Genomic DNA, 16,693 nt, shown 5'->3' on the forward strand with positions numbered 1-16,693 from the left:
TGGAAGACATACCTGATCTGGAGGCACTTTAAAGTGAGGGAAGACCCATGTCTTGCTCAGTGTATTCACTGCAGTAAAGATATCAGTCAAAGGAAGAAAGTGAGGCATCTGACAAATGCTGGTTTGCAGCATCACATGGAGAAGCAGCACTCATTAGTATTGGCATCAGGGGAAGGTAGCAGTTCCAGCCTGGTGACTCCTTCTGCCCGTCAAAGTAAATGCTAAAGGAAAGGGGTTTAAAAGGAGAGGACGTTTCCCCAACATGATCCCACGGTTCCTTCCAGCATGCATAACAGCAACACACCAAAGCGGAAATGGGGTGGTGTTCCATATCAGTGTCCCAGGGCAAGAGGCAGTGAGCATATAAAGTAGCAACAAGGAGCATCAGGGAAATGCTGTAAATCAAAATGGTGGTGTCTGCTAGGGTGGATGCTTCGGAGTTAATTAACTTTGATGTAACCCCAGTGGATGGTGAAGAATAAAGAAGAAAGAAAAAGACATCAATAGAGTTGCTCCAAGGCCTGGGCTCTGGGCCTGGACCTGACCCTAGGCTGAGGCCTAGGTGTCAGGACCCAGCCTCCTGGCCAGGCCTCAGCATCGGGCCTGGGTCCAAGCCAAGGTCTCTGCATCAAGGCCTGGTCTCTGGGTTGGGCCACGGCATCACACCTGGACCCAGTCTCTAGCCTATGCTGAGGCCCAGGCTTCAGGATTCAGCCTCCAGGCTGGGCCCTGGTATTAGTCCTGGCTCTGGTCGAGGCCCTGGCTTCAGGACCTGGCTTGGCTGCTTCAATGGATGCCCAATGGATCAGGAAAGTGATTGTTCAGGGGGATGCTCAGGTATGGGCTGATTTTCCAGGTCTCAGCCTAGGCCCTGGCCTAGGCTGAGACCCAGCATTGTGCTGAAGCCTAGATCATGGTCCCTGCTTTTGTCCTTGGCCTAGGCCCTAGATGAGGCCCTGGCTTCAGACCTAGGTCTAAGCCTAGGCCAAGGTGCTATGTCTTGCTCAGGCATAGACCATTGCCCCTGCTTTGGGCCTCGGCCTATGCACTAGATGAAGCCCTGAACTCAGGCCTAGACCTAGGCCCAATGCATTCATTTAGAGTGAATGCAATAAATAAGGTTCATTGCTTTCAGGGGATCCTCAATTCATTAAGGGACCCCCCCCAAATGAAACTGATTGCCCTTATTTGTCACAAAACAACATAGTATAACCAACAAACAAATAGGGTAGGAGAAAAGGCTTACATCCAAACAGCAAAAAACATGGAAGCATCAATACTCTTCTGCTGGTTCATCATAGGCCTGACAGGTAGTAATATTAACAGAATGATCCCCAATGTGGTATTTCAGGAGCAAGGTAGGTAGGCAGAATATCACTAAGATCCCTAAGGTGGTACATGTGGAGCATGGAAGGCAGTTAGAACAGTAGCTACAAGACATATAAAGTGATATATCAGTCGCATAGCTAATAGGTACAGCATCAGTGAGACTCCAAATGTGGTATATCTGGGGCATGGCATGTAAGCAAAGCAACATTAAGATCCTTAAGGTGGTATATCATGGGCATGGTAGGTAGGCAGAGTGGCAGCAAGACCTATAAAGTGATTCCAGTCGTCTTACCACTCACATGGAAATTCTGAAAAAGCAAGCAAAGGAAGACTGATTTTCAATACATCCAGCTTTTTTATCAATTTTTATCAATTTTTTATCAAGCTAGATATTTCACTTGGATGCAGCTCCATCACTGCTCTCTACATTAAAGGTGGGGGTGGAAGGGAAATAGAACCAAGAGCAAAGAGAAACAGATAAGTATGAGAGAAAAAAATGTGTGAAGCTTGCTGGGCAGACTGGATGGGCCTTTTGGTCTTCTTCTGCCGTCATTTCTATGTTTCTATGTTTCTATGTGGCACCAGCATTGAGAGACAGACGTGCATGATATCTTCTGACATTGAGAAAACACATTCAATGGGCACACTATTTGGAAGGGATGAAAGATAGTGCTGAGCCACCTTGTCTGGCCAGACTACCAACTTGTTTGCCTAAATGGGATGTGCATTTGTTTAAAATGAATGCACCAAATTCCAATGCTTTAAATCGGGCAATTCCAACTTACTTTGGACAGATAAAGGGGACAGTAGTAGGAAAAGGGTTGGGAGGTTGCAGTATTGCAAACAATCCACCGTTCTTTCCCTCAAGAGCAGAAGCATGAGCAGAAGTGATAAGATTGTAAGACCTTCATGGTATCTTACTAAATCTAGTCTCACAATCAAAGATTTTATTGACCAGTTCTATATACCCCTGAGCATTAGTGCAATTTTTGGTATGTGGCCACCAAGTAGTATGAGGACTTCTAAAGGGATATAAAATTCACCTCTGGGTTCAGAAAGATGAAGGAGTTTCCTGCGAGTTGTGAGACAGAAATGAGCTTAACCAACTTGTCTCAGAAGGGTTTCTGGGTTTAACCATCTCAGAAACTTTTAATTTCTTTGGTTGTAAGAGAAGAAACTTACCTTCAACTGGGCAGGGTAAGCAACCATGTGATATGATATTTTGGGGATATTTCCCACCAGATTCCTAATGTTGGGTGCAGTTTGCTGGGGTTTGGAGTTGGAATCAAGACATGAATTTAAGTTTTACAAAATGTAATGTATCCAGATACTTTGCTAATGTTGTGAATCATTGTAATTCTGCTTTTTTCATAGTAAGGCTGTTGTTGTTGTTGCTATGGTATGGCAAGTTGGCTTCATATGTTATGAATGTTTTTGTTCTACAGGATTTTCAATTATTTCACTATGTTCTTAGTATTGGAGAGATTCTGTGTTATGTATAGTGAGGTATATGGGGAAATATCCTGCTCTGCCCCCTTGTGGGAGGAGTGGGGAGAGAGCCTGTGAATACAGAGTATATATTTACAGAATATAGAAAGAGGAGGAAAAGGATTTTTATTGGGTTTGTTTTGCACACACAATAAGAATGAACCTCACTCATAAGCCAGGGTTCAGTATGTTGGGTATGATCTTAATCTCTCAAATTTACTGCTAGTGTTCTTCTTATTACTTGCATTATGCCAAAAGGCTTCTTGTAGCTTATATGATGCAGTATATATCGAGGTGAGCTTGGAAGTTCTTTTTGATCACTTGAGTGGTGCCCAATTAGAACTGTTTCTGCATCTTTAGGCTACATTTTCTTGGTCTCTGATTATCTCTCTTTCTTTTGATGATTTCTTTCTCTCTATACATAGTAGAAAATAGTTGCCTAGTACTAATACTTCTATTATTAATGCTGTTTTTATCATTTTCATTTTCTCCTTTACCACTATGTATCATTTTCTAGCATCAAGGGTTTTATTGGTTGGTCTGGGAATGAAAAACTATACTCTGATTTATGTGAAGAATATATGTAAGATAGAATTTACAAAATTACCCCCTTTATGAGCAACAACTAGCATCTCCTTGATACACCTTTCATTAAATACACACATCAACTGGACAATTAGGAATATGCATGCATTTGAAATGAATGAGTAAATTGTAATGAATGTGACCCTTTTCATTTCATTTGTGTACCCTCAAAACAATTCACAAATTTATCAAAATTTTAACAGTTCATAAATTTAAACAAAAGTTTGTGTTTCATTTATTTTTTTCCCATTCATGTCTATGGCACATTGAAAAGTGGTGCAGTGAAACTGGTAACCATAGCAAACAAACAATGTGAGAAAGACAATCAAGATGAATCTTTTTTTTTTTTTTTTTTTTTTTGCTAGCCTATAGCTAGCATCTGGATCATGTGCTGCTGACATTCTCCCACTGAAAGGTCTGAGCCTATGCAAAAAAACATTTTATGTGTTTGATATCACAGGAATAAAGTATATTTTCAGAAGCTCTCTTACAGACAAAGAAAAGGTTTAAAAAGAAGAGGTAAATATTCAGCTGCTGAGTGACTAGTTAAGTTAGCCGGATACACATATCTGGCTAATTTACCCCCCATCATTCCTCTATAAATCATGTAAAACATTATCGCCCACAGCATTACCCGCAGGCCCTACATTTTTTTAACTCTTCCCAAAGCCCTCCCATTTTCCTCATTTAAATTTTAAAGTTGCAATGTGGTAGTTATCGTGTGCATTAGGGCATTATCTTGTGTGATAATGGTTCATCAAGATTTGAAGTATGACCCTGTAAACTGGGATATTCAGCAGTGCTGAATATACATGGATAAGTTAGAGTTAGCTGGATATGTGGAATCCGGCTAACTTTAGACTTACCCTATGGCATGTCTAGAGTTAGCCTAACTCCACTCCCCCCCTGAATGCTTACCTCCTGCCCCAGGAATGCCCCCGACTTACCCAGCTAAATTCTAACTGGATAAACCTGATAAGCCGGATAAGCCTTTTAAATATGCGGCTAAGCCATTTAGATGGATAACTTTCCTGTTATCCATCTAAATGGCTTCTGAATATGTACCCCGGAGAATTTTGGCATTGGGAAATGTTTTTTTGTTATCTTCAGTGTTGCAGTCACAGCGCTTACTCACTGTAAGACAGAGACAAAGGCACCATTTTATATCTGCTCACTGGAATAGATACATAAGCAGTGAACAGTGGTTTTTTGAGTCTGTCTGACACTGCATAGTGCACTGCACTATTTATCTGCAGACAGAATGCATTGAAGAGAAGCCCAGCCTTGCCATCATTCTCAATTTATTCTCTTTCTGATAGTTTTGTTTGTGTGTGAAAAGGAAGTCTGTCAGCATTGTACAAACATACACTGTGAATGTGTGTGAGAGAGAGACATTTCTACCACACTGTGAGGGATAACCTTAGAAAAAGAGAGAGTAAGTTTGTGCCATTGTCAAGCGTCTAACCCTAGCAAGGGGCAGTGCTTGCTAACAACTGAAGTAAACTTAGTCTGTCAACCTGATCGAGTGTGTATGATAACCCCCCCCCCCTGTTCCCCCCACCATCCCGGAAGAAGAAGCCCAAAACAAATCTACAGAGTTGGCAATCTTCTTCGACAGCAAAATTAAGAATTTACTTGCTCCTCTGGCATCATCCAACTCTTCTTCAAATACCCTGCCTCCACTTTGCCAAAATTACTCCCCAACTGTCCACACACAGAAAATGGAATCCTTCGAACTCACATCAACCTTGAAAATCGAATCGATAATCAAGAATATGAAGCCTTCATCGCACCCATTGGACCTAATACCTACCAAACTCCTTCTCACCATACCCAACACCATTGCTAAACCTCTGGCCGACATCATTAATTGCTCCCTCATTCAAGGTTCAGTCCCTGACTCATTAAAAATTGCTTCTCTGAAACCTCTACTGAAAAAACCCAACCTGGACCCAGCAAACCCTGGAAATTTCCGCCCCATTGCAAACTTACCTTTCATAGCCAAGCTAATGGAAAAGCTAGTTAACATCCGACTCACAGACTACCTTGACTCTCACAATATTCTCTATCCTTCCCAATTCAGATTCAGGAAACGCCTTAACACAGAATCTCTCCTTCTCTCATTAACAGACAACATCCTGATGGGCCTTGACAAAGGCCAATCCTACCTTCTAGCTCTCCTCGACATTTCAGCCACGTTTGACACTGTAAATCATTCAATCCTCATTAACCGTCTAAAGGAAATGGGCATTTCTGGCTCTGCACTTCTCTGGTTCAAATCCTTTCTTTACAACAGGCACTACAAAGTCAAAATAAATGACAAAGAATCCCACCCAGTCCCTTCTAATCAAGGAGTACCACAGGGATCATCTCTCTCTCCCACCCTGTTTAATATTTATCTACTTCCGTTATGCCAATTACTCAACAGCCTCAACCTCACCCACTATATTTATGCGGATGACGTGCAGATACTTATCCTCATCTCGGACCCCATCTCCACTACACTAAACTTTTGGAATAACTGCCTGCACTCCATCAACCTCCTTCTCTCGAGTCTCAACCTGGTTCTTAATACTTCCAAAACAGAACTCCTTGTCATCTCCTCCAGCGATAATAATCCCGTTGCCAACAACGCAACCATACCACTAGCAACCCAGGTGAGAGACCTTGGAGCAACCCTAGACTCAAGATTGAACTTCAAAAAGTTCATTAATACAACAACTAAAGAATGTTTCTTCAAGCTACAGGTCCTAAAACAGCTAAGACCACTCCTACACTTCCATGATTTCCGTTCTGTGCTTCAAGCCATACTATTTTCAAAAATTGACTACTGCAACGCACTTCTACTCGGTCTCCCTACCTCTTCTACTAAACCTCTACAGATGCTGCAAAACGCAGTGGCCAGGATTCTTACAAACACACGTCGTAAGGACCACATCACACCAGTCCTAAAAATCCTACACTGGCTACCCATCCACTATAGAATAGGGATGTGAATTGTTTTTTGACGATTTAAAACAATCGTCAGATATATTTTAAATCGTCAAAAATCGTTAAGAGTCGCGATACAATAGAAATTTCCCCAATTTATCGTGAAAAATCGTAAATCGGGGGAGGGGGAGGGCGAGGAAAACCGGCACACCAAAAAAAACCCTAAACCCACCCCGACCCTATAAAACAAATCCCTTACCTTCCCCCACCCTCCCGAACCCCCCCCAAAGCTTTTTACGAGTACCTGGTGGTCCAGTGGGGGCGCTGGGACCGATCTCCCGCTCTCGGTCCATCGGCGCCATTTTGGCTGCCACTCAAAAATGGCGTTGATGACCCGATAAAAAAAAAACCTACCCGACCCTTTAAAAATGACCCCTTAGCTTCCCCCACCCTCCCGATCCCCCCCAAAACATTTTAAAATTACCTGGTGGTCTAGTGGTGGTCCCGGGAGCGATCTCCCATTCTCAGGCCATCAGCTGCCACTCATAAAGATGGCGCCGATGGCCCTTTGCCCTTACCATATGACAGGGTACCATGCCATTGGCCGGCCCCTGTCACATGGTAGGAGCACTGGCTGGCTGGCGCCATCTTTAAAGATGGCCGCCGCCATATTTAAAGATGGCCGCCGCCATCGTAAAGATGACCACCGCCATCTTTAAAGATGGCGCCGGCCATCCAGTGCTCCTACCATGTGACAGGAGCCGGTCAATGGCACGGATACTCTGTCACATGGTAAGGGCAAAGGGCCATCGGCACCATCTTTATGAGTGGCAGCCAATGGCCCAAGAATGGGAGATCGCTCCCGGGACCAACACTAGACCACCAGGTAAATTTAAAATGTTTTGGGGGGGCTCGGGAGGGTGGGGGAAGCTAAGGGGTCGTTTTTAAAGGGTCGGGTGGGTTTTTTTTTATCAGGCCATCGGCGCCATTTTTGAGTGGCAGCCAAAATGGCGCCGATGGACCGAGAGTGGGAGATCGGTCCCCGCGCCCCCAGTGGACCACCAGGTACTCGTATAAAGCTTTGGGGGGGGTTCGGGAGGGTGGGGGAAGGTAAGGGGTTAATTTTAAAGGGTCGGGCCTCACTAAAAAAAAATATCGATGTGAATTGGAACCAATTCTGATTCACATCACCCACGATCAGATTTTTTCCCCCCTCTAGCCGAACCCGATCGTTAAGATGATCGGGCACACGATTCACATCTCTACTATAGAATACTCTTCAAGACTCTTACTATTATTCACAAATCTGTCTACCAGCAATCCTCACTCCAACTCTCCATCCCTCTTGAACTTCACACCTCCACAAGGCCGATCAGATCCGCATACAAAGGTTCTCTCCAGGCTCCCCCAAGCAAATCCTGGTCCACAAATCCATTCATAAACGAGCACTTTCAACAGCGGGTCCGCTCCATTGGAATTCTCTTCCCCCAGATATACGCCAGGAACAATGCCATCTATCCTTCAGAAAGAAACTGAAAACTTGGCTGTTTGCCCAAGCTTACAGTTGAAGGAGCCTCTTTCAACCAACATTGACTTTCTCTCCTACCTACCTATTCCCTATCCCCCCCCTCGCTCCTGTCCCTGCCCCCCCCCCCCCCCCCGGTTACCTCCCCCATTCTTCCTTCCTCAGGAAATATTATGCTAACTGCCTAAGATAAATCTCCAGCCGAATTTCAGCAGCCTTATGTTATCCTTTATATGTCTCGCTACTTAAATGTTTTCGCTGACTATTCAGTACTCTCCAGTTGTTTTAGTTTGAAATCTTTCCTTTCTTCCTGTCCATGTTTATGCTCCCTGTTTAATGTAACTTTACCTTCTTTATTGTTGTTAATTGGTTTCCCCTAGTTCCATTGTAAACCGGTACGATAAGACATCATCTTGAGCATCGGTATATTAAAACAAGTTAAATAAATACATTAAAAAAAAATGATAGTCAATCAGTATTAGAGTGGTAATGGTGAGTAGTACAATGTCAATAAAGTATATTGTAACATCAAAACCCCCAGTAGCCATTTCCAATTCCATCATGCCACTGTGAGCAAAGGGAAGGAGAGGGAGTTGGCGTTGGCATGTAAATTGGAGGGTGCAGAGGATTGTAGGTTCCTGCAGAGCCAACCTAGATAGTCAGAAGCACAAGCAATAGAAGAGTAAAAAGGGAGCCCTGTTTCTAAATTTAAAATAATTTTTAGCTGCAGAAAGCCAGGAGTGGAAGCCAGCACAAACTTTAATAAATTAAAATTGGAAGAGCATGTGCCTTCACCTCCTGTTCCTCTTACTCTTGCTTTGGAACAGTGGCAAAAGCTGAGAGAGCTGAAGCTGTTATTAACAGGACAGGGCAATGACAAGGGCAAAAGAAGTGCAATTATCAAAACCAGCAGCATGATCCTCCATGGCATGCTATCTGACAAAAACCATCGAGGATAAGGCCACAGATTCACAGGCATATTGGGTACACAAGTCTGTGATCTGCCCAGAACTGGCAGAATAGCTCAGTATTTTCTTTCCTACCCACCAACCAGTGTACTCAGCAAATGGGTCTTCAAAATGGCAGGGAATATCATGTGTTCTCATTTTTCAAGGGTCACCAGAATTGATAGAAAATTTGGGGGTTTCTTATCATGTCTTGGGATCTTCATGCATCTCTTTGTGCTGCTTTGTCCCTCTAGCATTTCCTTGGGGTTTTTCCTGATACCTTTGCTGTATTTTTCCCCCTTCATAGTTCCTTATGATATTCATACCATTCTTTGTGCCACTTTGCCCTCTCATGCTGCCCTAGGAGGGTTATTGGCACTGTTGTTGGTCCCTGATTTTGAAGCCTTATTGTATTTTTGCCAGTCTTGCTGCTGCTGCTGCTTCGCTTATCTCACAGTGCCTTGGAAAATCCCTGCCACTGCTGGTACACTTTTTCCCCCATATAATGCCTTAGACTATTCATGCCGCTTTTGGTGTCACTTTGCCACAATCTTGGTACCTAAGAATTCTCTTCCTCCTTCTGATGATGTCTATTCATAAGTTTCATTAGAACTGATTAGAAAACCTTAAATTTTGAAGCTCAAAATGGGCTGTATTGTTTCTCCCTTTGACTTTAATGGAAAGCAAAGCAAAACAAAAATCAAATGGCACAAATAAACAATATTTTTTCATTTGAAATGAACCAAACACATGGAGGTGAAGTACAAAATGAATAAATGAACCAATATGAGAGTTTTGCCTCTGCACATCCCTAATATATAGTGTGTGAAATAGAGGATATAGAGAGAGCTTCCTTAGCCTACACATGCAAAGAATACTCAGTTTTCCAAAATAATAAATCCTTAATATGGACAATAAGGTATCAGTCATAATGCTATGTATATCTTTGTCTCCCAAAAAATGTAGCTTCAGACCTTTTTAATCCCATGAATGTAAAGAGCAGATTATTTTTGATAAATCTGTAAGATCATGGTAGTGCCGTAGTTTTTCTCATCAGGATGATAAGAACAATGTAGCAGCAGCAGTAAAAAGAAAAAAAAATAGAGTGAACTGCCAGTGTGATATACTTTTTTCTATGCAATGTTTCAGTTGTTCACATATGCTTAATGACCAATTGAATGACTGGCACAGCACTGTTGTTCAGGGTCTTGATCACCCACTGATGCAAGTTGGAATGGAGCTCAGAAATATATTTAGCGGTAAAATAACTTTAGAGATAGCAGCTGTTATCAGGATCCTGCCACCTGCAGGACCCTGAAAAAGTCAATTGCTTCAGCTCCACAAGATTTATCTGATCGGATATATGGCAATGCCAATCTGGAGGGGAGGGGAAAATTGAACTGCTCAAATTTGTTTACAAGATGTTAATGCTGAAGAAGATGAGAATAACAAGATTTTTGTCTGTGCTGCTGCTATTTCTTGATGTTGTGATGAAACTGGCATTGGCGTCATCTATCCAAAAAACATTTTTTTATAGTGCTGCTGAGTATGACAATCTCTACTGGGGAGATTTTTTTTTTCAGGTATTGCATGGTATTGACACATTTAGTTTTAGCTGCCTGTTTATAGTAATTTGCAATTTCACATCATCCTGCTTTCCATAATTATGAAATAAAGTGAATTTATTTAATGGTTGCCTGATTGCAAACATTTTCATGTAATGACTTGCATACAGGATCTGAATTAGGAAGACTTTAGTCCTATTCTATGCCTACTGGCAAACATTTGATAAATTGGGACTGCACTCTTTGGTACTGATGAACACACTTTTTTTTTTTTTTTTTTGGCAAAACATAGCGTGTGCATGCCACCAGAATCATATGAAAGCATGTTTTGGAAAATAAAAGTTGGTCTAGTGACTTATCCTGCTAAATGTTTACTATTTGTGCAGTAGACAACAGAGGGTAGTAGTAAAGAGAGTTAATTCCTAGGACAAAGAGATTCATAAGAACATAAGAATTGCTATACTGGGTCAGACCATGGTTCCATCAAGCCCAGTATCCTGTTTCTAACAGTGGACAATCCAAGTCACAATACCTGGCAAGTACCCAAACATTAAATAGATCCCAAGCGACTAATGCTGGCAACAAGCAGTGGCTATTCCCTACTAATAGCAGTTTATGGACTTCTCCTCCAGGAACTTATCCAAACCTTTTTTTATACCCAGCTATACTAACTACCTTAACCACAGCCTCTTGCAACAAATTCCAGAGCTGAATTGTGCACGGAGTGAAAAATACTTTTCTCAGATTTGTTTTAAATGTGCTACTTTCAAACTTTATGGAGTGCCCCTAGTCCTTGTATTATCTGACAAAGTAAATAACCATTTCACATTTACCTGTTCAAGACTTGGATGAATTTGTAGACCTCTATCTTATCCCCCACTCAGCCATCTCTTCTCCAAGCTGAATAGCCCTAAACATAAAAAATGTCTTTATTCTGTAAATGCAGCATTTCTATATCTAAAGAATATGTATTTCTGTATTTCTAAGGCAAGCACTGGAGTGGAGGGGAAGGGGAATGGAGAGAGTTCTGAGGTCAGGGAGGCAGAGAAAGTTGCCCTCTGCTGCTAATCCATGTCAGTCTGGGGGGAGGGGTCCATTGCCTTTCTCCCTCCCCCCATCTGGCTTCTTTACCCTTTGCCCCCTAAGGATCAGGGATCAGTCTGCGGTGGGGAGGGGATGCCAATTTGTTCCTCGCCTCAGGCAGCAGGTTGCCTTGAGCAACTGTATTATAGCAGTCATTGGAAAGCAAAACTCAGTGTGCTCTTTCTGTTACTAGAGATTTTTAAGATACACAAGAGCACTGCAACTACAGTTATGCATTTGAGCTAGGAAATACAGCATCAGGCTCATCTAAGCATAGGCACTAGGTAGGTGCTGACTAGCTTTAGCTCTGTAGCAGTCTACAGAGGGGCACTCTTTTTAGGAAGAGTGTGCCTGTAAGCAGTGTATTCTCTACTTGTGCGTGCGTAACTGCCATGTGACAGTTTCCATATTGGTGTGTGTATGCTCTCATGTTATAAAATCGGGGGTCGGCGCACACAAAGGGGTGCACAATTATTATTAATCTTGCGCACGCCGAACTGTGCTGCCTTCCCTCTTTCCTCCTAACCTGACCTTCCCACCCCTTCCCCTAACCTTTCCTCCCCCTAGCTCTACTCTAAACCCCCCCCCAAATTTTAAATTTACCTTTTGCGTCTGCCTCTGGGCAGGTGCAAGTTGCATGGTGCGACTGCCGGCAGATGATCCCAAGCACAGCCTCAAATGGCCGTAGTGCCTGGAGCCTCTGACCCCGCCCCTGCCCTGCCCCTCCCCCAGACCGCCCCTTTAGTAAAGCCCTGGGATTTACAATCATCCCAGGGTTTTACATGCGTTTCCGGGCCTTTTGAAAATAGGCCCAGCGCGTGTAACCTTTTGAAAATCTGGCCCACTGTGAGAAACTGCAGAAGGAAAGTTCCAGACTGGATGTGGACAAAATGTAAACTAATAAGGATGTGGGTTTTTTTTTTATTTCAATTTGATTTAATGTGTATAAACCTATCCACCATTCATCAAAATGCATTATGGCATTAACGCATGTAATAATGTGTGCGTTAATGCCATAACGTATGCGAAAGGTATGGTAATGCATGGCACAATTATTTTTTGTGGTGGGGGGGGGGGGAATCAGGCAGGAATTAGTTAAATTAGGGGTAATATTGCATGGTTTTAACACCAGAAATAACTACACCTATTTTCCTAGCATCAGGCTGTGTGATTTGCCTGAAATGGCCATAATGCAATTTATGATACATTTTTGGAATTGTATTTTGGCTATTTCTGACCTTTAGGAGGGAGAGAGAAAGAGAGCATCTCGGGAGGGCCTTACTGTGTGCGCCTATTTATATCTCTTTAGGAGGGCCAACTGATAGGTCGAGGTGCGGTGGTGGTGGTTTAGGGTTTAGGGGACGGTTTCGCATTTAGAGTGAGAGGTATGAACAGCACAGTACACCCTGGTGAAGATTTGATGTCATTTGGAGTGAGGAAAGTCTCAAAAAGATGAAATTTCTACTATGTTCTATCACCCTAGTTTGATGAACGATGTAACAGGGTACCATCAGTTTAGGGGGAGATAACTCCGTAAAAAATGTCATATTTTTGAGACTTTCATCAAATGACGTCAAATCTTCACCAAGGTGTACTATGCTGGTCACACATCTCATTCTCCATGCAAAACTGTCCCCTAAACCCTAAACTACCACCAACACCTCACCTCAACCTATTACGTAGCCCTCTTATAGAGATAGAAATACTTCCCTGCTATGATAGGCTTGTATATCATTTCTCTCTCTCTCTCTCTCTCTCTCTCCTTAAAAATATCCATAAATATACCCCTTTTTGTTATCAATGCATTATTAATGTTTTTTTTATGAATCTAGGGGTTAGATTCATAAATCCAAAACAAAATGAGAAAAAAACATGACAGAAATTAAAAAAAAAAAAGTAACTGAAATGTTGTTTGTTGGATGTACATTCCTACAAACTGATGTACAAAAGGAAACATAATCCTCACTAGAGATACACAATACTGGGAAAACAGGAAAAAAGTTCTTGGAATCATTGGGAAGAATACATTGAAATCCTCACTTTGGAATGTGGTGTGGTCAAAAAATGCAAATTGAATGTTAGGAATTATTTGTAATGGAATGGAGAATATAAAAAGGAGATTGTCATAATGCCTCTTTGTTGAGACATGGTGTGACTGCACCTCGAATACTGCATGTAGTTCTTGTTATCCCACCTCAAAGAAAGATAAAGCAGAGCTAAAAATGGTTCAGACAATGTCAACAAAAAGGATAAGAGGAACAGAATAGTTCCCTTATGAAGCAAAGCTTAGCAGGTTAGGGCTAATCAGCTTGGAAATTAGATGATAAAATGGTTATGATAGAGATTTACAAAATCATGAGAGGGTAGAACAGGCAAATAAACAATGGTCATTAACCCTTTACAAGAGTACTAAGACTAGAGGATATGTCATGAAGCTAGCAAGTAGCCTATTTAAAACAAACTGGAGAAATCTTTTTTTTTTACTCAAAGCATAATTAAGCTGTGGAATTTGTTGGCAGAGGATGTAGTCAAGGCAACTAGCATAGCTGAGTTTAAAAGTGGTTTGAACAAGTTTCTGGGAAACATCCATAAGCATTTATTAGCTTGGTAGACTTGGGAATGTCACCGCTTAACCCTGGGAATGAGCGACAGAAATGAAACCAATCTTTGGTATCATCCTTCATCAAATATCAACCTAAATTGGTCTGTTGGTGTGACACAGCTTGACAAATCTTATGCACTTATTACTGGGTTATAAAGCATAGAGATGTGCATTCATTTGAAAACAAAATCAAAAGTATAACAAAATACCTTTTGCTTCATTTCATTTTGTTTTCAAAAGAAACAAAAAAAAAAAATCCAGCAAAAAGTTAGAATTTTTTTTCATTTCTTTCATTTTGGAAATTAATGTTTTCTATTTCTGCATGTAGGACAGGCTAAAGTATGCACTATTTCCCAAAATGAATAAAAATAAAAAAATGGAAAACAAGCTCTCAAACAAAATGTCATTGTAAATCTGCACCATTGAAGCAAAAGAAAATGAAAATAATTTTCTTGGCCTGCACATCCCTAATAAAGAGGCATTCCCAGGAGAGGAGGTGTTTCAGGTCAGAAGAGGAAAGCAGCATACATACATTTGATTTTTCAAAACAGTGCATTCCTCTTATTCTTGCTTCTCCACCTGTACATACCTCAGGTGGAAAGTTGCTAGGCTTTTTAGCATGCATACTTCACATAGGCTAATTTTCAAAGAGAAACTACCAAAGTGGTTTTCTATGAAAATTAGCTGCAAAAAATTCACAGTAAAATTGCCCTCATACTGTTGCAGCTATCGCAAATTAGAGAGAAAAAATCCAGTAGAAAATTCATCGTATAGGTCCAAACATACTCTATACTTTTCATAAGATGAAATTTAAGGAGAGGAATGTGAGGAAAGATGTGATAGAGATATAAATATTGTAAAGATATAAATAAGACATTCTTTTTCTATTATAATACTCTGTTTCTGTAGGTGTAATCTTTATGTTTTTAATTTTTACATTGGAAAACATTCTTTAACTGATGTTTAGCATCAAATTGAAAAAATAAATTGTAAATTAATTTGAGCCTGTACTTACAATTGGCTAAAGACTCATCTGAATTATCTGGACAGTCAGGATCCCCATCACATAGCCAACTTTGGGATATACAAGTCATATGATCATGGCAGAGAAACTCGCCTGGATCACATAACCGAGGCTCTGAAAATGAAAATATTCATAATGGCATGATTAAATGTCATGAATGTTTTGCTTGAATTAACAACATATATTAAAACATAAATACAGAAACAATTATGCAAGGAAAATATTATATGAAGTGTGTTTATTTATTTATTATAATAATGCATACCCTTCCTAAAATGTTCTGTTTCTCAACTATAATGAAATGACAGTTTTTCTGCTCAAAAATATTTTAGGGATAAGCACATGTGCGCAAAACCTGCTTTTACCACGTAAATCAGGGGATTCTAAAATGGGTGCATGCCGGCGCCATTCCCAGTTTTAAGAGTTTGTCACTAGTTTACCCAGTTATTTATTTATTATTTATTTAATTAACATTTTTATATACATGTAGCAAAGTTATGAGAAAGATCCTCCACCTCCCCCCCCCCCCGGTTTGATAGCCTTCATGCCCCTCAGTTAGCCCCAATCTTTATAACCCCGCAGATCTGCCTAGTTTTCTGAAAATTTAAGCTTACACGGCATCAACAGCACAAGTATTGTTACACGGCAGGAGGCCTCGGTGCACACCAGGTCATGTTAGTATTTACACATTCACCCCCTAAAATGCCCATGCTCCACTCCGACCACACCCACACCCCGCCCCTTTTTGAAAACAGAAGTGTGCACTGACAGACATATGCACATATCTCAGTGACTTTTAAATCCTCTTGGCGTGCATGAGCCCGACTTCTTTGCACATCCTCTAATTAATGCATGTGTCGGGCTTTTAAAATTCACCTCTATAGTAGTCTCTCATATTACAATTGTAATCTATCAAAGAATGTATGAAAAGGAGCAAAGTTTGTGTAATGGCCAGATTTAGATGTCATTGCAATAAAACCTGCATTAATTCAGAAGTGGTGCTTCATGTAGAAAAAATGAAATAGTGTGTGTCATTTGGACTGCGTAGAGCAGCTTAGCTTTTACCATGAGAAGTGCCATTTATAAAATAATGCACAATTGGAAACAACAATTTGTTCATAGTCCACTTTCAACAAAACTATATTCAAATTCAAAATTAATGAGCTGCTGTTATGTAAGATCATGCAATGCAGCTCATTAATTATGAATTTTGAGAAATCCATTGCATGGAAATGTCTTTGCAGATTGGTTTACAGAAAAAAAAAAGTGTAGATATCTTTTTTGCAAGAAAAATCACATCACATTTGGCTATTGGTCTCATTTGCATATGTAGCAAAATTTTGCACAAGAAATTCCAAGTCTTTGTTCATCAGTGTGTCTTAATAATCATGCAAAATTAAAGTAAAAAATAGCAAAAAAGTAATAGCTAAATTTAAGGATGAAAGATGATGCCACACAACATTACGGATTAATTTTCAAAGGGATTTCTGCACATGAAACAGTGTTTTTCAGCACAGAAGTGGAATTATATAAAACTCTCCAATCAATATCAAGCAAACTTTCAAATTTCCACATGCATGAATAAAGGAGGTTACGCGTGTGGCCAGGCCTTGA

At 40.9% G+C, this 16,693-nt stretch overlaps 1 protein-coding gene across 1 annotated transcript in view; it reads right to left on the reverse strand.

The window, feature by feature from the left end:
- Window positions 1-16,693, reverse strand: part of LRP1B (LDL receptor related protein 1B) — a 3,516,099-nt gene that overhangs the window by 2,880,899 nt on the left and 618,507 nt on the right. Inside the window, 1 exon segment of the mRNA XM_029607894.1 lies at window positions 15,071-15,193. Coding sequence (XP_029463754.1) covers window positions 15,071-15,193 — 123 coding nt within the window.

This window comes from Rhinatrema bivittatum, chromosome 6 (assembly GCF_901001135.1).
Source record: "Rhinatrema bivittatum chromosome 6, aRhiBiv1.1, whole genome shotgun sequence".
NCBI classification, from domain to species: domain Eukaryota; kingdom Metazoa; phylum Chordata; class Amphibia; order Gymnophiona; family Rhinatrematidae; genus Rhinatrema; species Rhinatrema bivittatum.